General features: G+C 39.6%; 1 protein-coding gene and 1 long non-coding RNA gene across 3 annotated transcripts in view; one reads left to right on the top strand and one right to left on the bottom strand.

Moving 5' to 3' along the window:
- The window catches only part of LOC117830760 (rab GTPase-activating protein 1), a 97,142-nt gene that overhangs the window by 5,180 nt on the left and 67,329 nt on the right, over window positions 1-24,633 (bottom strand). For both annotated transcript variants that reach the window (XM_034709028.1, XM_034709029.1), the window contains 11 exons: window positions 23,927-24,001; window positions 22,653-22,778; window positions 22,266-22,409; window positions 21,294-21,335; window positions 20,893-21,021; window positions 16,008-16,100; window positions 13,098-13,208; window positions 12,533-12,637; window positions 9,644-9,727; window positions 3,377-3,448; window positions 946-1,146 (listed from right to left, as the gene is read on the bottom strand). In XM_034709028.1, coding sequence (XP_034564919.1) covers window positions 946-1,146; window positions 3,377-3,448; window positions 9,644-9,727; window positions 12,533-12,637; window positions 13,098-13,208; window positions 16,008-16,100; window positions 20,893-21,021; window positions 21,294-21,335; window positions 22,266-22,409; window positions 22,653-22,778; window positions 23,927-24,001 — 1,182 coding nt within the window. The remainder of the gene's footprint in view (window positions 1-945; window positions 1,147-3,376; window positions 3,449-9,643; window positions 9,728-12,532; window positions 12,638-13,097; window positions 13,209-16,007; window positions 16,101-20,892; window positions 21,022-21,293; window positions 21,336-22,265; window positions 22,410-22,652; window positions 22,779-23,926; window positions 24,002-24,633) is intronic.
- On the top strand, window positions 8,549-9,444 carry LOC117830763. The gene is made up of 3 exons (XR_004634835.1): window positions 8,549-8,634; window positions 8,954-9,008; window positions 9,107-9,444. It is a non-coding gene; the product is annotated as an uncharacterized LOC117830763 (long non-coding RNA).

The following is a 24,633-nucleotide window of genomic DNA, read 5'->3' as shown; positions in this document are numbered from 1 at the left end:
TTTGGGACACTTCTGTGTGTCAATCATTGTGCCATGGAGTTTAGCCCACAGCAGACACTGGCTGAAAATGTAGCTCACCATCTCTCTCCTCTGTTCTCCATCTGCACCAGACACTAGTGTAACTTTTGCATCTTACCATAAGTTCTAGACAGACACTGGTATTTGCCCACATGTGGATTTGAGCAGTCTGTTGGTAGGCTGTGTAACATGGGACTTCCACCAGATCTGTGTCCGGTCCGTCTCAGATCCGCTGCGGTCCGGCTCCGTGCTCTTTCGTCCGTCAACACCCACTGGTTGCGTTTTCAGAACGCAGCACGGAGCAGGACCGGCGGACAGCTGGAGTCATGTGACTGAGGTTTTCCCACAGCAATCACTGAATCAAGGATTCTCCTCCTCCTCTCCTCATCCATGTTGTCTTTATCGGCCTCTGAAAACCTCTGACCTGTTGACTCCAGGCCTGCCTCTGCTCTAAATGACATTTTGTTGTCATAGTTACGTTAAATTTGATCTAACAACAACAAAAAAGTGTTTTATTCTGAAGATTAACAGGATGTTTTAATTTTGTTTTGGTGCCTGACTCCCTGTCCTGCTCCATCTGCTCTGTGCTGAATTAATGCGTCGTGCTCCGGCATCCGGCAGAAATAGAAGTCTTGCGTATCTGATCCGTTGTGTTCCGACCTGCTGCATCAGCGACGCAGCCGGCACGCAACAGAGTGGATCCAGTGGGAGTTAACACATTGACTAGAATAGAAACCTATCAGATCCGGTGCCGTGACGGATCGGAGACAGACTGGACACGGATCTGGTGGAATTTGGCCTTAAGAGCTGTAGGTGTGACAGAGGACAGCAAAGATAGAAACACAGCCTGCAGAATGAAGCACGGCTCTGGCTGCAAATCAGTTTGTTATGTAGAGTGTAACTTCTGTGAAATGTGTGTCAGTGTACCTGGATTTTGCACTCAGCCTCCACCAGCTGTAGTTTGGTCTGAGCTAGTTCCAGCTCCATCTCCCTCAGCTGGTTCTTCAAATCCTCTTTCTCCTCGTCCGTCTCCTCCGTCCCCCCTGCAGGTGCTGAGGTCACAGCGGCCCGCACACGTCCCTCTTTGTTGAAAAGACTGCTGCACTTCTCACAGCCCTCCACTTTAGACTAGAGTAGGATACAAGAAAAAGAAAAAGGTGATGTTAATAAATATCTTTATAGCTTTTTTAGCAAGACAGGCAAGAGAAAAGTAGAACGACGTGAGGAGTAAACTCACAAAAAAAGAGATTTCAGGTCATTTAGATGAAAATAGATGACCTGTGCTGATGCTGTTAAAAATAAAATTGCGACCAAGCTCTCATTCGGACACTGTTAGGAAGAAGGAATGAATCCCAATAGGTGTCATTAAAATAAAAAGCACATTTCCTGCATGGAATTCTAAAAATACTGTTTTTGCTGACCGTCAAACTCTAGCTAAGTGTCCGTTCTCTTTTTTTAAATCAAAGCCAGAAAGCTGCTTCATAATGAAAAATATACAACAGCTACATAACTAGTCTATCTCTGCACCCAGTGTCTGAACATCAGGCTGAAGAAGAGAGATGTGCAAATAAGAAGACAAAAACAGAATCTTTCAACACAGAGAGCCACAAAAACTGATCAAAGCATCAAATCTGTTTGACTGAAAGTTTCTGAGGTCACCTTTTCAGTGAAGAGAAGTTTGAGGGCACCTTGATTTTTGCTATTTTTGAAGCGTTTTATGTCTCTCATCAGTGTGCATGTGCTTTTAAAATAAACCAAAGAAAGTCCAAGAATAAAATGCTCCTGCAGCAGAAGATGCCAACTGTTGGTGCAGAGACAAAAAAAAGACTAACGTCTAAACTAAATGCAAATATGTACAGTTATGTCATTCTGAATGTTCCCATTCTCTTCAGAAGAGATATTTTTACATTTTGAGAAGAGATGGCGTTCTGTTTGGTTACTGAGGCGTTACAGCTCATTAGAGGTGAACACAGGCCAACTATTCTTCCCTTCTTCTGTTGGCTTTAGTCAAAGAGCTCCTTTTGGTAGCCCTAATGTGTGATGAGCTATTAATGGGCACAGAGCATTTATTATTGGGTACAGACTGCTGCTGCACAACACCCCATTCAGGTACTTTTACTGGGTTGAGTCCTTTGAGACGGCTGTAGACAGATCAGTGCCTGAGCGCACAGCAACAAGCAGCATTGTCTTCAGCTTGTAGTCAGAGTTATGAAACCCAGTGTGTGGTGTGAGACTGTCCTTCAAATGAATTTTTCAGAATAATATTATGTTTCATTTGGATTAAAATGTCAAAGCTGAGTAGAGGTCATACATATTGTTTGAGGCTCATCACTGCAGAAGTGGATGAGTGTGTTAATGAAGCGCAGAGCGCTCCAGCTGAAATTGTTTCTGTCGTCACTTCAAATCGAGTTCTAGCCAATAAATATGCCAATGTAATATTTCAACCTTTTTAATTAACGTTGTTATATAACTTACACTTCTATGTTATATTACTGCAATTCACTGTTCCCCCCAACATCACTTACAGCTGCAATCGCTGTCAGTTTTTATTGCACAAGCTCCATTAGCAAAGAATGCCAAAGGACAAACAAGCACAGGAACAAATACAATGATAGAATTGTAGACATGTACCTCCACAACACACACACAGACACACACACACACACACGCGCAAACACACACACACGCAAACACAACAACAACCCCCGCTGCATCTTTTACAGTCCTTGTCCTTGCTGCAGTAAACCTTTGTGTGTCCTTTTGTGAGTCCTTGGGCAGTCCTGATAGAGTTCTCTGCCAAAATGGCCTCTCTCCCAGCTACAGTCTAAACAAACAGTTCATGAGCCAAGTGCACAAGTGCTGGAAGTGAGCTGGCTGGCTGCGGCTCCACAAACTAACTCCTCTTTCTGACCAAAAAATCTTTGGTCCTGCTCCCAGACAGAACAATGAAATTGCAACAGAGTTCCAAACATACCTGCAAACTCATTTTTCAGCTGCTGAAAACTGCTGAAAAATGGAATGCTGCCAACCATGTTTGGAGATAAAGTGAGGTGCATTCCTTCTAGTAGTAATCAGATGTCTTATTCCACTTTTTGTGTCAAAATCAACAGGAATATGGAACAAAAAAAAGTGCTACAAGAAGATGATGGCACAGTCAGCAATGATCCAGAATTCTTAGAGTTATCAGTACACTGCTGTAGGCTTTAAGACACATACAGATTCATACATTTGTCAGACAGCTCTGCTCTGTAATGAGGCTCCACTCATAGTCTGTTTTTTTGTTTGTATGTTTGTTTTCATCCTTAGCACTTTTAAGCACAAACAGAAAGTTTTTGAACATTTTTGGCGTGAAACTCACCCGGATTTTCTCCAGCTCCCCTTTGTTGGCCGTCTGTTGTTTCTCCAGCCGTTCACTCAGCTGGGAGCAGATCTACGAGAGGGAAGCAGATGAGGAGAAGGTTTGTTAAGTTACAATTAGATCAGTAATTCCTCTGCACTGAGCTTGTTGAATGTGTGGAGTTTTTAAGGGGTTATAAAACAGACTCAAAATAATAGCAATGCCTCTACATGACATATAAAAGTAAACCAGGCCACCTGGAAGAAGACTGAGAATTTTATATGATTATGCCTAATGCATGTGATCGCTGCTGGCAGGTGAGTGTCCGAAGAAGCTACTTATAGCAGCCTTTGGTTTGATTTCACTAGGATTGAGAAGCTGAAAAGTTAGCAGGAGGTAGGTCTGTTTGCTTTTGTTGGAAAATATTACACGCACATTTTACAGGACAGGATCAGTAACATGATGAGACCACTAGGGGCACCAAAATCAATACAACATAAGAATTCCTCACATTTTTAAGATTCATTTATACATTTTCATCATACTCTAGCCTTAAGAAGGAGTCAAGAGCAAAATTGCACATGCTCATATCACATGACTACTGAACTGAAGATACTCTATGTAATAAAATCTCAAGCTGGGGGAACAGAAATCTCAGTCACCCACTAATACCATCCACCAAACAAGCTTTTAGTATCGTCCTTGGAGTGGAGCCAGAATATAATGACATAATGTAAATCAAATCTAGTATAAGTTTGCAGTCAGAGGCAAATATAGAGGGGTGTTGTTTCCCTGTTTGTTTTACATCTGCCTCCTTGCCATGTCAGCCTGCACACCCTCATTGGTCTCTTCCACCTCTGTTTGTGTGTCTTAGTAAATCAGTCTCGCTGGCAGAGTCTTCATCCTCTTACTCTGACTGATAAGTCCATTAGTGATGTCATGAGGTCCTGTTTTTCCAGCGGGGCTAAGGGGATGTATACACACGCTGAGTATGCATGAGCATCCTGACATATACACTATCTCTCTCTTTGCTAGTCCTCCTGCAGTAAACCAACAACACACAGCTCCAAACATGCTGACAGACATACAAACTCACACACACACACGCACCCACACACTTGTGCTGTAGCTTGCCGATGAACAGAGCGATCGATGTGACATGAGTCATCCTAACAGGAACATCGGGTCATCCCACCTCTCTGCAGACAGACTCTATCTCTATCAGCTCCTGCTCTCTGCATATTACTGATTCCCTGTTGTATTTACTGTACATCTACACCTCCATCTTTAGAGATCCATCTATACATCCATCTGTGTATCTTTAGCTGAGCAGATATCCATCTCTCTCTTCCTACATGTCTTTCATCTTTTTTTGACCACCATCCACTCCTTCATTTGCTCCCAGCTACCATTACTATGCCCATCTTTTTATCCTCCCTTCAACACTACTGAGCATTCATCCCTATTGATCCTGCAGCCATATTTTTTCACTTTGAGGAGATTTGACTTGTGTTGGTACTAATCTGTCTCCAGTCATTTTTTTCTTCTACATGGAGGAACATTTTATTACCCTTTTTTTATTTGCAGAAGAGCTGAGAGAGAAAAAGTGAAGCGGACAGTGAGATCTGCAGGGATCTGAAGCCTGTGTGAGATATTACTCTGCAGTACAGAGTTCTAAGAGCTGGACCATCTGTAAGCAAGCTGTCAGTTATTTATTGCTTATCTAAAGCTCCTGTGATGAGTCTTTATGTAGTTATATAACAGATTTAACTTAATACTGATGCATCTATATGGCTTCAGAAAGAAAACCAGACCATCAGCATTGAGACTTCATATTTCTATACTGTTATTCTGAACACCTGAAACCTGTCTGCTGCCGTTTGGTGGGTATCAGACAAGGCAGCTGCTGACGCGGTTTTTATCTAAGTTTTCCACCGCAAACTTTCACAGTGATCAATACATTTGACTGCTAAAAGTAAAGCTGGATGAGATTTATTATAAGAAAACACTATTTCTGCATGTAACCGGGCTAAATCAGTGAAAAGTTTAACACCAGGACCAACAGGAAAGAGTTCTTCACTCTTGCTCTTCTTTTTTGACACAACATGTGATTCTTTGAACTTATTTTATGGGACTTTTAAAAATGGCAATAGACAGTTATCTTGAAACAGCAAAATGAAACAAAATATCCTGTATTGGGCATACAAGCATTTACACTCACTTGAGGCACTATTTCTCTTTGTCGAAAAATAAATAAATAAGCTAAATTGAATACAGAAATTTCCTTTACAAGTTCTGAAGAAGCAAACAATAAACTTCCAGTACTCATCAGTCTGAGAACTCATCAGCAATCATCATCTGATCATGATTTGCTGATGAGTTCCAGCTACTGTGGCGGTCAGCGTTAGGAGACTTCATGTCAAGACTACTTTTCTGTGCTGCGTTTATGTTGCTGATGTAGGCACTGTCATTTCCGGTCCATTACATTCTCAGAGTAGCACCTGTTCAATATCTGTTTCAAGGCAGCGTCACTTCAATAGTGGACAGTATGTTACATAGAGGCCCAACTCTAGCTTACTTCAGTGGTATATGAGCCTGAAAAATAACAATTTTTTAATTTTTGTTTACTTAAAGTTTGCTGAAATCAGTGCGTCCTGATGCAGATTTGTAAAAAGTAAAAATACAGACTTTATTAAGCCTTCATGAGGAGAAGAAAACAAATAACTTTTTTGTTGAGCTGAGGTCAAATCAATCACTTTTGGCTTCTGCAAGACAGCGTTGAGCAGATTTGTTGCCCAAGTTTAAATTTTGATCTAGAATGGCCTGTTAGCTGCACTTGCATCATGACATCTGTTTCATAGAGACAAATAAATCATCATTAGATTACCACCGATGGGAACAGGAATGTTTATGTTGATGTGAGATCTACCTGCTTTTGCTCTCCACATGCACTGTTAAACCTGCACATCCCAAAGCCTGTTGACGTGTGATTTTTCTTCAACACTGCTTGGACTACAACAGAGAGCAGAATACCTCTTGTTTTTATGGAGAAACTGTAATTAGATGAATTATGCATTGAGCGTTGTTGTGTGCATTAGAACAGTTGCTCAATTTGTCTTTACACAGCCTGAAAACACAGCCAATGTGCTAGCTGACATAAAGGACCATTAGAACTCGATCAATAGAAACAAAGTCTTGAGGCCCTCTCAACATATTTCAACCTTGTGCTGGTTCCAGTTCACGACCCCTTTTATTCTCCTGGCAAAGTCAGTCATGTGTAAAACATGCCGTTCCATGCCAACTTCTGATAAAGCTATGCTTTGTAACAACGTAGCTCATTCACCCAAAACCATCTGATGGATTTCACATGCATTTCGCTCTTTTGTAATACTTTGAGAGTTTGCTTATCTGATAGTTCAGATTTATGTCATTTTTCTTTCATTCCATATACTTGATTAAAATCATTTCGTCTTATTTATATGTATGGTTTAATTCAATAAATTACCTGGTTCTGCTATATCTTGCTGGGCTTGGGGAATTTTGACTTGTTGTGTATAGTTAATGTATGCAGTATTGATGCAACCACAAAATGTTCAGTATAAATTGGTGTCCATGGTCAAAGCTGTGACAAATAAAACAAATGTAATGCTAACAAGGCCTCAGAGACACCAGCACTGGCACAAGTCACTGTACCTGGCATGTACTGGCAAGCCCGAGCGCATCTCCATTCGCTGCCTCCACTCATACTAGAGGGATTTACTCTACACCACTCGACACCGTTTTTAGCTCCGACTCTAACAGACGTTTCTCTGTCCTTGTGGGCTGGAGGGGCAATTAGCGCACAAAGCTAGCTTGGCTCTTATCCTACCAACAAAAAAAAGAGAGACTTGGCATCCACAGCCACCGAAATAGTTGAAAACGGTATTTGAAGAATCATTGGAGTTATCTGGGTTGGAAAGCAATGCGGGTTATTTTGGGGCATTCCTCGACTTGTCAATCCCAAAGGCTTGAATGCTGCCGTCCCTCTTCTCCTCCACTGTTAGTTTTCTCCCTCTCTCTATCTATCATCCCCATCTCTCCTCGCTGTCACAAAACAGAACTATTTTTGTCAGAGCCCCATTTTCACACTTAGCTCTGCTCAGCACAGTTCTTCACTGCCTGCTGACAATTTGAGGGCTGCTGAAGCATCAGATCTTGTTTTCTGTTTCATATTTTCTGTCAATTTCTCTCCACAGTTAATATTTTTAGACTCAGGTGAAGCTCAGGTCTGTTTCTAAATAAGTCCTCTTGCTATTTCTGTTGGACCCCACAGGGAGAGAAAGGAGCTGGATTGTTACATAATGCCTCTGCGCTGATGGTGATAGTACTTGATCTGGATAGGTTTATATTTAAGCATTAAGTGACAAGATGAGATCTGAGGGGATGAAAATCACCGTAAGAGGAATTCAGAGAGAAGCTAACTAAAAAAATATGCTCTCAAGCTCAGCAGTCAAGAGCTCGGAGTTCAGCTTCAGGACAGTTCATAAAATTAGATGTTTCTGCTTCACAAGAAGATGAATGATTGAAATGAGATTGCTCTAATATTATCCTAAAATATTTATGGCTACTCTTGCCCTGGTTAAGGCTTGATCAGAGCTGAGATCTTAAAAGACGAGCTAAAGAAGGAGGGATAATTGAAGGAAAGGTGAGCTCAGAAGAGCTAAAAGACTTACTCTACAAATATCCAGAGTTCAGGATGAGGCACATAAAACACACGCACAAACAGACAAAAGCAGCTTTTAAGTAACAGAGCACAAACTAAATGACAAGCCACAGTAGCAGATGTAAAACAAATCCATGACGATGACAGAATTAACATCCAGAGCTGTCTCTTTTTTCCAGAAGATGCCACTCAAGCAGAATATGAGTGGGTGATCTAATTATAATGCCTGGTTGGACAAATTAATGGAATGAGGCTGAGTGGTTTTAAAGTCACTCAATCATTAATGCTGTGCTTTGACATATAAGTTAACTAGTAAATTCAGACATTTTCAGGCCATTGACTGTTAATAAGACTGTCGACTGCTGGCAGCTATAACTTCCATTTATCTATCTTACATTATATAGCAACAAATCATAACAAAAGTTATCTCAGGACTCTGAAAAGGGGGGCAGGTCTAGACTTTACTCTTTGTGTTATTATTTCACCATCACAGCACCCCTGTATGGGGTTTCTGGAGCAGCTCAGGGCCCCACAGACGAAGAACTGTGAGCCTAAATCCTCAGGAAGACGTTCTGAGGTTAGTTGTTACACAGAATACAATTCAATTAACACCGCTACGACACTGGTGGGCTCACAGATTACTCATCAGTAATCACCCAAATTGAGGATATTTTAAAATATTTTGTAATATAATGTTGTATTTTTACATAATGTCATATCTTTTTCAATGCTCCTAATACTATACATGTTTTGTTTTTAAACTCTGTAAAGCATTCTGAATTGTATTATGTATGAACAGTGTTTAAATCTGCCCTCTCCATTCCTCAAGCAGAACCAGACTCATTGGTGAACAGCCATCTGCTTTGACCACACTTCTCTGTGTCTTTCTCCAACAGATGCACTTAGAACTGGAGGGGCCTTGTCCAAGGGACAAAACCATACCCCTCTCAGGTTTGTGTTGGGTCCTGCTCATCCTGTCAGAATTCTAATTCTCATTTTCACCTGCTCACTGTACATGATCTCTTACAAAGCATTTACATCTGTTGCAGGGGGGATACATTTTAATCAGCAGGGCTTGATTGTGGATATAATTTCCATTTTAAGAAGATTCTTCCCAGTTATTTGATGAATGTATGCCAGTGGTATTTGGCTAATTCTGTGGTATTTGTGGTATTTCCAAACAACGAATGTAACACAGAGCACTCAAACAGTGACAGATGATCCATTATGATGTTTGTTTTATAATTTTCTCGACTTGTCCTCTCTGCTTACATTTGTTATTGCTGTGATATGTGAAGGACTCATAGGAGAGAGAGGTAAAGCTGATAGCTTGAAGGTTGTGATGTTGGATGAGAAATAAAAATAAATCACAAGTCGAGTGTTTAAATCAGTTTAAAGCAAACTGGGCTGGGTCTGCTACAGTTTACAGTTTCACTTCTCTAAAATGTGCTTGTGAGGAAAAAGTGCTTCAGAAATATAGTTTCAACAGGATGAAAGTGCTGTGTAGGCAAACTTGGAGGAACAAGCTGTTTTATTATTCGACTATTGTTTCTTTACATAAATAAATTCATGTATACAGCACCTACCTGCTTATATTCTCCTATAATGGAGCCATTCTTCTTTATCTCTGATTCAGATTTATCGAGCTCTCGTCGGCACATCTCCTTCAGCTGTGGAAAAATATAAACACAAAGTTAGTATCAGGATGTTGCATGGCACAGACCAAGAACAGCAGCAGAGCCCCCAGAGACCGTGCCATGACATGTACAGAAGACTGAGAGAGGTATTGGCAGACCTGAAGCTCAGGGCAAAGTCACAGTCTCCTCACAACCTCTATGCTAACCCATAAATCACTCACAGCTGCAGCTACATACTCAAAAAGACAGCAGACATTTGGAGGACATCCCTAAACACACATGGGAACGGACAGGTCTGTCCTTTGCATCAGAGGGACTCTTCGCTGAACCCATATCAACATCAAAGATGACGATCTGACATCCTTTGACATTTGAGGTTTGAAAGTAGAGAGGATGAGGAGAGACAGGGAGGATGAGAAAGCCTTGAAAATGATTGGACAGTACATTTCTGTATTACATAGACACACAAATGTATTTAAATATCTTTTAAACCACGCAGATGAAAAAGGACACAAGATTACAAGAGCAGTCAAAAAAAAGGACATGTCGGAAAAAAGACAGACTGTCTAAATGAAGGTGAATAAACAGGGAAAGACACGGAGGAGGCAGGTTAAAACCTTCTGCTGACATATATCTGTCTGATCTAAAAAAAAAAAGGTTGATGTCATAGTTGTAGTTTCATTCAACAGTTTTATTTGTTCCATTGTTTATTTATTTATTTATTTATTTATTATCTAGTTAAAAAATTAGTCACTTTATTCTATTTTATTCATTTATGTACTTACTTTAAGTATAGCATCTTATTTTCTTTTAATGGTTTAATTCTTTAGTGTCTTAGAAATTTATTTTATTTTGTTGATTTTAATTGAGTGAGTTTTATTTTACCTCCAGTGTATCCTCATTAAGATATCATATGAGCGTTTCCTCAGTTCGTTCAGCAACGTCTCTTTTATTTTATATTTATTGTTTTTATTACTATTGTTGCACATATTGTGTGCTTAACCTGAGGATATTGGGGTGGGTTTTGGGGTCAGGGCTGGGGGTGGGATCTTTTTCTTAATCTATTCTATTTTAGGTTGTTTTTATGTACAGCACTTTGTGTTATAATGACATTGTATGAAAAGCGCTTTATAAATAAAGTCTGATTGATTGATTAATTGATTGACTGATTGATTGATTGATTGATTGATTGATTGATTGATTGATTGATTGATTGACTGATTGATTGATTGGTTGATTGGTTGATTGATTGATAGATTGATTGATTGATTAATTGATTCAAGAGCTCAAGTTAGAACTTACTTTTTTTTTGTTGCTTAATGGCTATTTTGCTGGGATTTTTTAAACCCTTGTAACCTTAAAATGTTTGGCCTCCAATTAAAGCTGGATCTATCCATAATGAACCCGAGTACACAGAATAAAACCGTATAAATGTACATTGTAGGCTTTGTTTTGGAATTGAGTATTTGACTTAAATGATTGATACAACCAATTTTTTTGTTTTTAAGTTATTTTATCTTTTTTCATTATTTAAGAAAGGCTAAAAACATGCTCAAAGAAAAAATGGAGGACATGTCTTCAGCTCATCCTACCACCATTACCATTGCTAGTCTGCAGCAGAATTTCCAGTGGGTTAACAGTTTTCAATACAGATGACAGAAGGCATTTTGTAGCGTGGTGCAGTTTGATTTAATGGAGATATAGCAATATGTAGGCTGTGTCTAGTCAACTGGACCAGAGCAATGTGTAACCAGCATAGGCATGTGAATGTTAACCTGCAGGGAGGACCGACGACCAGTGGTGCAATCCCTGCCAACTTCAGCCAAACTCAGCAAACCAATTAGACAGCTCTTGCCAACAGACTCTGTGATCCAGTGTTCAGCCGTGCTACATAAATTGAAAGATTTCTTACTTTTTAGAATATAAATCTGTTTAGCACATCCCAACTACTGACGTCCCACCCCTCAAACTAACCAAAATAAACACTATGGGTCAGACTGTACTTGTATTCTTAAGTCTGACCCATATACTATTGGAACAGGAGAAGGCAGGCTTTATGATCTGTACTGCAGCACAGCCAGTTAGTAGGGGGAGCTCTCAATCTTTTGGCTTTACTTTTTATTGGCTGACATATTGTCCATCTTTTTATACTTCTTTTTTATGGTTCCCACATGTTATACAGTCTATCTTGGCATTGTAACCTATGTAGTGTGAGTTTGTGCAAATCAACTAGGGAACAACTCAGTAGCTTATGCATGTAGTCAGCATGCAGGTACATGACATAACCTTCAATACTTTACAAATCCTGCTTTACTTTACTGTGTGAGTTGATGTTATGATAAGTGATACTATCTCAGAAAATCAAAAATCACAGCTGTTTCATTTATGAATTATATCTTTTAAATAAACGTTAAACAAAACAAGACAGTCAACGTGTCAGGAGGCTGGATGTTTGAATTACCACATTTTAAGAAATACACTGTCATATGTTTTATAACACAGCCTTCCTACAGAATGAGGACTTACTATTGTTGCAGTGTTTAGTTTGATAGGAAACCTGCAGGCTCTTGGCTCTGACCGTAAGATACACTGTTCAGTCACAGCCTGTCACATCAATATTGCAAACTTCCTGCTAGGCTCCCTCTTCATTCCCAGAAGGCAGATTTAAGCGTCGTTTTTTCACGATAATTCCAAAATTTCCGTCACCTGAGAATTTGTGATACAGTAGTGCTGACCCGTTATGCTATCTGTAACCCTGTGGGGCCACATGAGATTTAAGGAAAAGCAGAACTGATGACTCATATATATAGACACATCAGGTTGAAAAGTGGCTCTAACCTGTGCAGACTCTTCCTCCAGTCGCCTCTTCTCGTCCTCTGAGTCCACCAGTTTCTGTTTGGTCAGCAGCAGCTCTTTATTCAGAGCGTCTGCTTTCTCCTCAGCCTGACACACACACACACACACACACACACACACACACACACACACACACACACACACACACACACACACACACACACACACACACACACACACACACACACACACACACACACACACACACACACACACATACACACAAGTCAAAATAACCCAATATTGGTGAGGTCATTGAAGTTAGTCTTGTCCTACTTTCTACTTAGTTTTCTCTCTTTTCTTCTTGTGTTCAAGGTGAGTCTTAGCTTATAACCTTGAATGTTGTGGCTGAATAGGGTTTTGCGACATACATGTTTTGTTGATTTGACTCAGACTGTTTCAGTTATTTCAAAATTGTTGCCACACACACACAGCACCCTTGCCTTTAAGAAGTAACATTTAAGGAGTGATGACTCAACATTTTAATGAATATGTGTACACACAAACTCCCTAAATTATACAAAAACATTTTTTCTTGTTGTCTTACGTTGTCAAGATCTTTGCGCAGAGCAATCTTGCTGCTGACGAGTTCATGTGCCAGGTCGTCATTCTCCTGCTCCAAACGCATGTTGGCTTCCTGCAATCGACGATTCTCACGCTGGAAGGAGAAAGAGAGGGGTTCAGAGAAAGGAGGAGAAAAGGAAGAGGACAGCAGGAAAAGGAAGTGTTGAACAATTCCATAAAGATATGCACATAAAAGAAATGTTTTAACAAGTAAAAGAGTAGAATGGAGAAATGGAGAGTGAGCATGAAGGTAGAGAAGCAAGAAAACATAAAATGAGGAAGGAAAGAGAAAGAGAGAGATAACAGCGCAGGAAAGAGGAGTTAATCATGAATGGTTGCAAATGACTGAGTAAGCATGACTTCTTCCTGGTTGAGTAGTTTCTAGAGTAATGGAACAAAACAGAGGGAGAATATGTGGGTGTAAAAGTTAACAGCATCAGGTGAGAGTGCAATTTAGTTGCAGTAATATTTAACAGGAGGTAACCTGTTTGTACATCATTAACGGCAACTGACAGCTGTAGTGAAAAGTGACATAATACATTTCACTGAGGTGAAAGAAAAGAAAGAAAAGAGTTCATGTGACATTTCTTATTAAAAAGTAAAAAAATAGAGCAACATTTTAGTTTAATGAGATGTCACATAGTAGTTTAACTGTCTTAACGGTGACATGCAATTTTAAAATGGTTAATAATAAGCCCATTCTTATTTTAGAGCAGACACATTTCAATGAAATATCCTGCTCACTTCTTATTCTGTAAAAATGAGCCGTATTTATGATATGAAAAGTAATAAAAAAATCACTCTGAATGCGTCAATGTTTGCTAAAATTGGATGAATGGAACTAACTCTGATGAAAACCGATAGGCCCGTTAAAACAGAGTTTCTGAAGAGCATTTAAACGTAGCCTCGGGCACAAAACTGCAATACAGATCATCCAAAGTATGCTTCTTGAAATGATGCGCACTATAACAAACAACAAAACCAATATCTGACTGCAGTCAACCACATCAATTTGTTGTTCGTGGTGAGTGCATGAAAATCTGTAACACAATATAAAAACATCTGAAGGCATTGCACATACAGAAAGTGTGATTGCCTGTCAGAGGCCTTTTAAAAGGCAAACAGAAAAGAAGCACGGTCACAGAAATTGATGCTCTTGTTCTGTGCACAACCAACCCACTACCCTTGAGATGCCATGTACAATTAATGGCTTTTTTGGAGGGATGTAGTTTTTCTTTCACAAACAAGGACTGTCAAGGTCTGCTTTAAAACAATGTGTTTTTTCTGTTTCTTAGAACATCTGTCACTGTATGGAGGCTGTTTTATACACTGTGTGACATTAACACCTCCTTTTTTCTGCACCAAAGAGTGACTGAGAAGTGAGGGCAAATACAAGAAATCGACATTAACATTTAAGTAATTTAAGGCATTTATGTGTCAACTTTACAACTAGATGCTACAATTTGATGATGTAACGCCACAATAAGTACAGGGATGTGACAGTTCCTGTTGTAGTTGGAGGAATTAAACAACTTAGCTGTTCTTTAAAAATAGGATTCAACTTCATCAAATTTCTATGAATAAAGAACTAATTTCAATTATTTATGCTTAAAGGCACAGTGAGGAGTTTTTGACTGATTTTGAAACAGTCTCACTCTTATATTGTTGCTTCTTCATGACCTTTAAAGTAAGTTGGGGCATAGTCTGTACAAATAATGGAGGTAGTATCCGTGACGTCACCCATCTCTTCCTGGGCACTGTTTTGAAGCCAATTGTCGGAGGGAGCCATATTGGTAATGCTGATCACAACCAAACTTAGTGTAAGGTCAAGAGGCGGGGTTTGAGCCTCGTAGCCAACTTCTATGTGTTCCTGCCTGTCAGTCAAGTCAGCCATGTCCTTATTTGGGCAAAACTCGTAATCTTGATATCTTCTGAACCGTTGTTTTAGAAAAAAATTCACTCCCTGTACAGTGCCAATAGAGAAATTAGCTACATAGAGCCAAGCCGTTTTTTGAACCAGGCTGTAAACATGTTTATTAATACTCCGAAGATCGTCTTTTTTGAATGGGTGTCTATGTGGTTTCTGGTGTTTCTGCAGCCAGCCTCAAGTGGAGGCTGGATGAATTACAGTTTGTAACACTTCCACAGGGGCTTCATATTTTGAGACCCGAAGTTGGCGCTTGGTTTGGGTGGATATTCCGCGTAGCCTTGACGATATTTGACGCTCATCCAGAAGCAGCCATGTTTAGAAAAGTAATGTTTGGCAGGAAGGTTTTTTTAATCATTAAAAGGTAACATAATTTGTTGTACTTATTGTTGATACTGGTGCAAAAAATGTACCTTTTCAGTTGTAATACTTTTTCAGATAGAAAAACTACAACCAGGGCTTTGCTAGAGCAAAATGGCTACGAACAGGTGTTGTTGATGTTAATGGAAGTGTGTGGCTGCTTCACTGCTCTTTGCGAACAAAAGAGTTAAAACTGTATGATTACATTATACAAATGTGTATTGGGACACTGGAGCATACATAACACCGGGGCTGTGACAAGTAGTGTCGGTAGTATGCCTGATCTCCTCTTGTAAGCTAACTAATAGTGATAAATCTCAGTTTACAGTTAGTTGTACAAATCAAGACATTACCTCATCACTCTGCATCCTGATAAAAGTTGTGTTGAACAAAGAGTGAAAGTAGTATATAAAAATCTGTATTACTTTCATTTGTTTCAACAACAAATGCCATTTTGGGAAGAACCACATCTTACATTGGGTGATGGTGCTCATGGGAAATGCAGTTTTCGTCCCATAAAAACACTACCAATTTTGTTACTACATAACCACAACATAAAAGTTCCTCACAGTGCCTTTAGTATGTTTATGGGAATACTATATGTACCTCATATCTCTCAATGGGGGCCTCCTGTTGCTCCTGCTGCTCCCTTATTGTGTGATACTCCTTCTCAAATTTCTTCAGCTTCTTCTGGCTGATCTGTTGGACAGAGAGAGCAGAAAAACAAATGTTTGGTACTCAACAGCTCTTATCACACATACGAGGAATTACACCAATAATTGCAGCTATACACATGATGAAAGAAACATAAAGTAGGATAATAGTCTGTGGCTGGTGCGCTGAAGGTGGCTGCCAGAAAACAGTCTGTCCAATCTTTGGTAAACAAGGACACATGATTTATAATCTGGACTGGGGCTGTCTTTGATCCAATCCAGTATTTGAAAACGATGTAATGGGACATATGAAAAGATTAAAGGCTCAGTCTGCTACTGTTAATTTATCTCTAACAAGCTCGCTCACTGGAATATCAATGTCCACAGTAACTCATCTTAACTTCCAATTTTTGTTGAGTTTATGTTAAAACAAAAAATGTAAAGCCTTTAGGTCACATGTCAACCCATTATTACAGCATTATTATATCAGCCTGTTACAAAAGCATGCATATAAACAGGAGCTGAATTGTCCATTAAAAGCAGCACTGAAATGTCTTTGAACTCCAAGGGCTGGTGACATAACACAGTATTTTATAATCGTGGATTTAATGGTTTAATCCAGCTTTTGTGTCATTTACTTTTATTGCGAAGGAAAAACAAAATTCAGCACACACTGGTTTAGTGTTTTCAGTCCTGATGGCACAAACAGTGTTTTGACAATCACTCTCATGCCTACAGTTGCAGTTTAAACACACACATGCTGCATTTAGTCAGTCTCATCAACAGGCCTTTCACTTCTCTGCCTCGGTCTTTCACTGGGCTTTAAAAGAGAACAGCCGCCATGAAATGAACACTGTGTGCCTGATCCTCTGCATGAAAGAGAGACCTGCACTGTGTCAAAGCGAGGCTTTCTTGTCTATTCTGTGGATTTAAATGAAATCTAGTCCCGACTGCTGCATCACTGTACTGTTCTGTTAGCGTGCATGCTTTCACAGGCATGTTACGAACTTGGGTTTATCATTATGGAACAATGCATCAAATGAGGTGGGATCACTAGTTATCAATGTAGTGGCTGATATAGTGAATATTTCATCTTGAATGGAAATAGTACTTTTTCATTTATATGACTATGCGTATACAAAAGACCTCTGCACATTGCCAACCGATTTTAGTGTGGACCCCTGTCTGTTAATCCGTGTTGCTCTCCTGTGTGCCGTAGATAATGCTCAGAGTTTTTTTGAAGTATAGAGTTGGTGCACCCTCTGCTGGACAAACTAAGTGATGAGACCCTCTCTAAGTCAACACCAGCATTGTTTTCTGCATCATACGTTCAGTCCAAAGATTACATATTGGCCCCTGCTTGAAAACAAGTATGCAGAAACAAATAAATACCGTAAATACTGTTGTAGAAAACCATAGACTGTATAAAATATGGACGTAGTATCCGTGACGTCACCCGTCCATTTCTGAAGCGCTGTTTCGAGGCCATTCAGCGGTGGCAGCCATATTGCTGCTGTCGAGCCATTGTGACGTAAAGAGGCGGGCTTTGAGCCTCCTAGCCAACAGCTACAGTGTTCCTGCCTGTCAATCAAGTCAGCTGTGCCTCTCATTGGAAGACTCGTAATCTCAATATCTTCGAAATTGCAGTGTTATAAAAATCCCCCCCCGTACAGTGTGAGCCGATCGAGAAATGATCTATCCAGACTACACTCTTCTTTTGTACCAGACTGTAAACATGTTTATTTCTGCTGTAAAGATCGTCTTTTTTGAATTGGTGTGTATGTGGTTTCTGGAACTTCCGGAGCCAGCCTCAAGTGGATCCTCGATGAACTGCAGTTTTTAACACTTCCACATTGGACTCATATTTTTAGACCGGAGGTTGCCGCTTGTAGAAATCCCACTTTGTATGCCTGTTTTGTCTTGTGAAAAGTGAGCTGCATCCTGTACAGTGGTTTGATCAATATGCCAGTTTAAAATGCAGAGAGAGGCACTTCATGCGTTATTGTATTTCACCCAAAGGGTTGCGCTCAAAAAGCAAGCACTATTTTGCTGCCCCAGCATGCTGGATTTATAGTGAGAAGACGAGTCAGTGCACTTCATAACAGTTATGGTCCTTCATAAGGAGTGCTGGTGCTCTATTTAAGACAAGTGAACAGTGGAGGGGAGTGACGCATGTCTTGACGAACAGGTTGCAGGCAGTGGGTCTGTCCATACTTCACAACTACAAATGCAACCTCTACTGTGCCCAACTACCGTACCAGCAGCCAGCAGGATGGCTAAAACAGATGTTACTACAAAGAACTTCACAGATGCATATAAACTGCACATTGTGGACTTTGCTGAACACAATAAAAGTTTTCTCACAGGAACACAATTTAAATCTTTTTGCCTCTGGGGGACACCCACAAAGACTACATCTTTTATACTGATGCAATTCATTTTCTGGATTGTACAGTGTTTGATATCGGCCTAAAAATATCAGCCAACAGATACATTGCTCAGCTCTACTAATTACCACGAGGTTGGCAGAACTAGCACAGCATGACCCATATGTTGTCCTGGTCTAAGTGTCTCTCCGCATGTGTACGTGTCTTCATGTGCTCCCTGAGTGTATTGGGTTGCACTTTCAGCTCTGTAAATGGGAGCCGGTGTACAAGGAGAAAAAGTACAAGAGGTCATTCAGGGCAGGTGTTGCCTCATCCTTCTCCTTTTGCGACGGGCGTCATTCATTCTTGCTTTCTCTCACAGACGCAATTCAGAACACACGGAAACCACAGCTCTCTGACCGACAGACATAATTCATACACATGAAATATTTGTCATCTTACAAGACACGGATCAATTATGAATAGGCAAAACGCCTAAGAAGTATTGTTCTCTTTTTCAACAAGAAACTAAGTAATGCATATTTTAAAAGCACATTCTCTCCATCTTTGCTCATCTGAATAAAAAAACTTTTAAGAGCTATTTTCATTCTTCATTATTTCTTAAAAGGAGAAAACAATCGCTCATATGCACTAGATTGAAATGATGACTCTGGAAATCTCATTTTAAGTAGCTGTTTACTTTATACAAATACCTATTTACACTTTCCCATATGTATAAGATTGAAATTGTGTCTCCTAATGTAGAGATAAAGAACTAAGGACTGATACAAACAGCTTAACTTAAAAACAACAAATCAAAACATAAAATACTTGCACATTTTCTTGCTATTTATCTAAACTCACTGGGCAATTTGCATATATGAGGTCAAAAAGGTTGGCAGATAAGAACAAAAGTATGTTTAACAGTGACACACCCTGACAACATAAATGCCCCTCATCTGACCCAGAGATCGGCTTCTGAATCAATTTTGTGACCCTCTGAAAATTATGACTACGTGTCACATATTCAATTAAAAATGTCCAATTCATGGTAATGACCTTTGACCAGCGACGCTTAAAGTAGTTAAAAAGAGTTTTTCCTCTTCATACCATCAGACAGAACTTAGACGCACATTCATCACTACTATTACCATATGAGTTAAAAATAGATCCACCATCTTAATGATTTCATAATCTTAGAATAAACTATTTCTTTCCTCTGCTTAAGACCGACTTGCTATTATCTTCAGTGTACTTTAATAGTGTTGTGCTAATCTAGCCATAAAGAAGGAGAAATCAGCAGTTTAAAAGGTCAAGGACCAGTGTGTTGGACCTTAACCTCAAGTGTATTGTCAAAATTGCTTCAAAAATAAATCCAGATAATGTGTTTAGCCCTGTCATCTAATCCTATTTAGAATTGTTCTCTGATATATCAGACTGAGAGTTTAAAACAGGGAAATAAAGTCAGTGCCCCTGGAAACCCAAAGAGATTTGCGCTCCAATCAGCAGTCAGTATCATCAGTCAGTGAGGGCACCAATAATCTGGTTCGCTAATCCCCCTATAGCGGCATCCAAGCTTCAGATTAGCTTACCTTCACACAGATTTAATTCACAGATCTAACACCGCAGTTCTCACAGGGGTCAATTTACCAAATGACTTCTTGGAACTTCTTTCTCTTGCCAAATAATGTGCTGGAAATGATATTAAGCAGTAAACAGTGGGGCAAAGCTTCTATGAGGAGGAATGAAGGGATTTTATTCAAAAGGGTGCAAACAACCAGAACATATCAAGAAGTCACAGCAGCACAAATAAATAAGTTCTTTCATAGCTTTCTGCTGTAGCTGCTCTGGATTTGTTTTTCTGCAGATGAAGCTCATTGAGTGTTTCTTACTGCTTTCCTACCTGTTTAACTAAGAACCAAACAGCTGAACTCTTTCTCTATGTTGGCTTCTTTGCAGAGTGTGTGTCGATAAATATCCCTGCCCAAAGTTACCTTCAAAGTTGGATCTTCCAAACCAGGCCAGGTTGTTGGAAAACAGGCCAGGACACAGGTGGGAGAGAGTGCGTGCGTGCGTGGGTGTGTGTGTGTGTGTGTGTGTGTGTGTGTGTGTGTGTGTGTGTGTGTGTTTATGAGACAGAGAAGGAAGCCGAAGTGTGTGCTCACTACATCTTTGACTTAATTCAAAGTTCGAAAGTGACCCCTAGTGGCATTAAAGCAGCACTGCAGGATAATATTGACTGGGTTTTTTCTAAGTTTTTATTTCTAATATTATAACTATATACACTCTGAAGATGATTTGTGTCTTTCTAATGAGGGATTTGCATAACTGCTTGATTTGTACTGTTAAATCTGAGTTACTGACACCACTTTTAAAAGGCTATAAATCTCAACCTGAAGAGTAAGGTGTTTATACAGGGAATGCAAGGCTGAACTTCCAGAGCTATTATATCATATTTTACTCCACACTCACCTTCATGCTACAGGCCAGCTCCATCAGCTTCTTTGCATTTTCCTCAGAACGATATCTCTTTGGAACGGGGACACGAAAGAATTTAAGTGCACCCTCAAAGTCCGTTGAGATCAGATCGTCTTTTGATGTCTGACCAAAAAAAAAAAGGAGAACACAAAAGTATGTAAGTATTACATTTTAGAAGGTGGAGTTGGCAGATTTGAAGAGATTTATTGTGAGGACAAGTACTAACTGAGGGAACTTATTTCAATTTTGGAAAAAAGACAAAAGGTTTGTTTTCAAAAAAAGTACTCTGTTATGCCAACACCAAATGTTTATTCACAGCACCAAACAGTGCGGTTGTCTGAGCTTGTGCATGCTTATATGTTAATGATGATTTATATTTGTAGGGGCCACCTTACCTTCAGAAGTGCCAAGGCTACATTGAAGATCACGCTGATGCCCTAAAAATACAAACAAGTTTGAAGGAATGTGAGGAATGTGAAAGATAAAAAGAAAAAGAATGAGCAAACAATCCAATCAGAGAGGTTATGTGTGTTGTCACTTTCTTTAAAACAGTAATGACAAAGAAAGTCCAAATAAGGTGAAGTAAAGAGTGATACATCGGACTACAGAGTGTACAATAAGGTTAGTTCATTTAGTGCTGGACAGGTTTTTCTTCACTAGTTTGAAATTAGACATTTTTATTATGTCTCCTCCTTCAATCTAAAGTTCTCTCTGCACAGGTTGCTGGATTTGGCTTACTGGACACTGTGAGAGGTCAAACTTCCCTTTAATCAGACGTGTGTTACGTGTGTGATTTAGAGCAGATTTCCATCTCTGTAGTCACGCCTGTCAGTCATTTTCTCAATCTTGAACATCCTCCCAGGTCCTGCTGCTGTGATTCACCATTACAGCATCACGGTGCCATGCATCACCATAACAACGGTATATTTCAGGCGATGAATTGGACATACCTACTGCCAAAGAAACTATTTTTGTGTAATCAGGCATGAAATTCTTCTCCAGTAGTTTCTAAGTCTTTTAGCAGAAAGCTTTTTATTGGTTTTGGCAGAACAGGCAGCTAATGAAAACAGATTATCCTTCCAAACTTGTGTTATTCATGCTCCTCTTTTCAAACTTTATTAAATATTTCACTTCCAAAGCACTTTGAGTTCGTGAATTTTCCACTAAGTCAACATCTAGAGATCCAATAACTGATCAAAATAAAAGCGAGACATGTGAGCTCAGTTTGGAGAGTAACTGCAAAGGGTTCCTTGGAGTGTTTCAGATTAATAACTTGATTGTATGTCTTACACTAAGCTTCTCTTTTTCATATTAAAAACTGGTGAATGTAAAAGCTAAATTAAATCAATATATCTTGTGCTACTGACCTCACACAGTAGCAGGTCGATGATATGGAAGACCATGTAAAGAGGGAACTTGGCGGTGAAGAGGGTGAGGAACCACTGAGAAGCGTACATGTGAGCCTCCAGACCCACGTTCAGGAAATGGTTGTACAGGTCTGGGATATATTCCTGTTTCAGAAAGAGGAAAGGAAAGAATAAAGTTGAGGGAAAGAAGAGGAGAAAACAAATGAAAAGAAATAAGACAAACATAAATTAAGCAATTCGGGGAAAGAAAAAGATGGCACTTGTCAGACTTTAAAAAACAGCAACAAACACTGAAAATCTAGGAATGTGTGGCACAGTAAAGTAAAACAATGCTATGGTGTACTTTCAAAACAAGCCCCTTTTGGTCTGCAAAGGGGACACACGTACCTGCATGAGTCTCTCAAGTTGAAAGAACTTGCAATGAAGATCTTCAAAGTTCTGCTTGAAAAGGTCCCTGAGCCCATAATCGAACATGATCTTGACGAGAACACTGAAAGCTTGCTCCTCAGGCATCTATGAAGGACAAAAAAAGACATGTAGTTATTTACATCTTATTACCAGATTGTGTTAAATACTTCATTCTGATTGGTCAAAGTCCAGATAGAAAAAGTGACACCAGGAACAACCTGATCACACACACGTCATATCAAACAAATCTATATAGAGGAGTTTAGCACCTTTAACCTCTCTCTGACACTGCGGTAAAAACGTTAGCTTGTGTTAGCGTTCTAAATTAGTAAACATTGTAGTAAAAATGTTAGTTTATGTCTCAGAATGGTCTTGAGAGCCAGGTAATTATGACAGTTAGCAAGCACAAATGTGAGAGCAGCCTGATGAGCTGTTGGGCCACAACCATCTCTGATAGGGAGCAAGATCCTGTCCTGCAATCCAGACAACGGCAGCAGAGCTGGTGAGTGTTTCTTTAAGTTGTTGATCACTACATTGTGACTTAAACTTTGGGGGTAGATTTAATAGCAGTACATTTTAAAAGGTTGTGACATTTGTCTCATTGTGTTTTAAGGTGTGTCAACGACAAAGCCCCTACAAGAAAGAGAGCTGAATGAGGACAGAAATATCAACAGAAGTATTTCTGCAGATGTCCTGCTTTGTGTATGTATCTGATTCTAATTTACAGAATCACCCAATCACAATACATAACCCTAATAAGTTTGACCCATTTTTTGCTTCCCATCTTTCCACTATAAATACCTCTAGATTAACTAGCTATCTGGTATTGTACATAATTTATCAAAACTGTTAAACTATAAACACATCTTCCCTAGTCTTTCAATTTCAGAGTACATTGTTGGTCCACTAGGGGGCGATGTTGTTTCGTGCCTGAACTGAAGGCTCTGGGGCGGCAGATGAACAGGAGCATATAATACATAATTTATAAAAATAAAATGTCAGTATCCCACAGAAGCCACCTTGCACGTGACATCCTCAACCATTTTTTTCTCCCTTTTGCAGTAACAGATCATATCCTGTGCTGAACACACCGCACACACGGCTCCAAGAAATCCAAAAGAAGCCAGGGCCAATCCTCCCGCATTGCAGAATGTCATAAAAGATAGCGATGTCAAATGAAAACAAAACAGTCCCTCTGAGCTCTTGAAATTGTTTGAAAGGGAGGATTTTTTTTGCTGATATGTTGAACTCACGTGCAGCAGCAGCACAGCAGCCAGGAAGGACTGTCCCTGGCAGTAGCCAATCTCCTCGTCGTAAACAGAGTAGGCCTGGAGGAGAGGACGGAGGCAAAAAAAAGCACACACGGTGAGATATTATGTTCCACTGGGAATGCAAAAACACTTATGCAGGAGAAGAAATGATAGCTAAACACACTGGGCAGCTGCTTGTCGGGCAAATTTAAAATGTTCCTGTTTTATTCTTGGTGTATTAGTTATTAATTAATCACTACATAGTTTATTTCTGTGTTTATTCCCTCTAGAGCACCTTATTCAGGTTTCAATAAGTGCAACAAATAAGCTTTATTATTCATAATGTTACCTCAGATGTTGCATCCACTGAAGCTGAAATTGATTCAAATCAAGATTTCCAAAGCTGCATGAAAGTATCCATGACTGCATGATTTGAGGTTAGTGAGCTGATGAAGAACTAAAGTAAAATCTAACGATTGATAGTATGAGCATAACTCTTTTCTAAGGAGCTGGCAAAACAGCCTGGAGCCAGTTTAGTAGCAGTAAATACTGAACAGGAATTTTGACAGGTAGTGAGAAAACTGCCCATAAGCCTGAAGCTACCCTAGAAGGTTAAACACAGATTAAAATTCAACAGAACAAAGAGAAGTTGAAAAATTACACACAGAAAGTAAGGATAAATGTTGCCTATACGCCTTCATAAAAGTTAA

This window comes from Notolabrus celidotus, chromosome 19 (assembly GCF_009762535.1).
Source record: "Notolabrus celidotus isolate fNotCel1 chromosome 19, fNotCel1.pri, whole genome shotgun sequence".
Lineage (NCBI taxonomy): Eukaryota > Metazoa > Chordata > Actinopteri > Labriformes > Labridae > Notolabrus > Notolabrus celidotus.
Note: the sequence above shows the minus strand (reverse complement) of the source record. Positions and strands in the feature narration are given on the sequence as shown.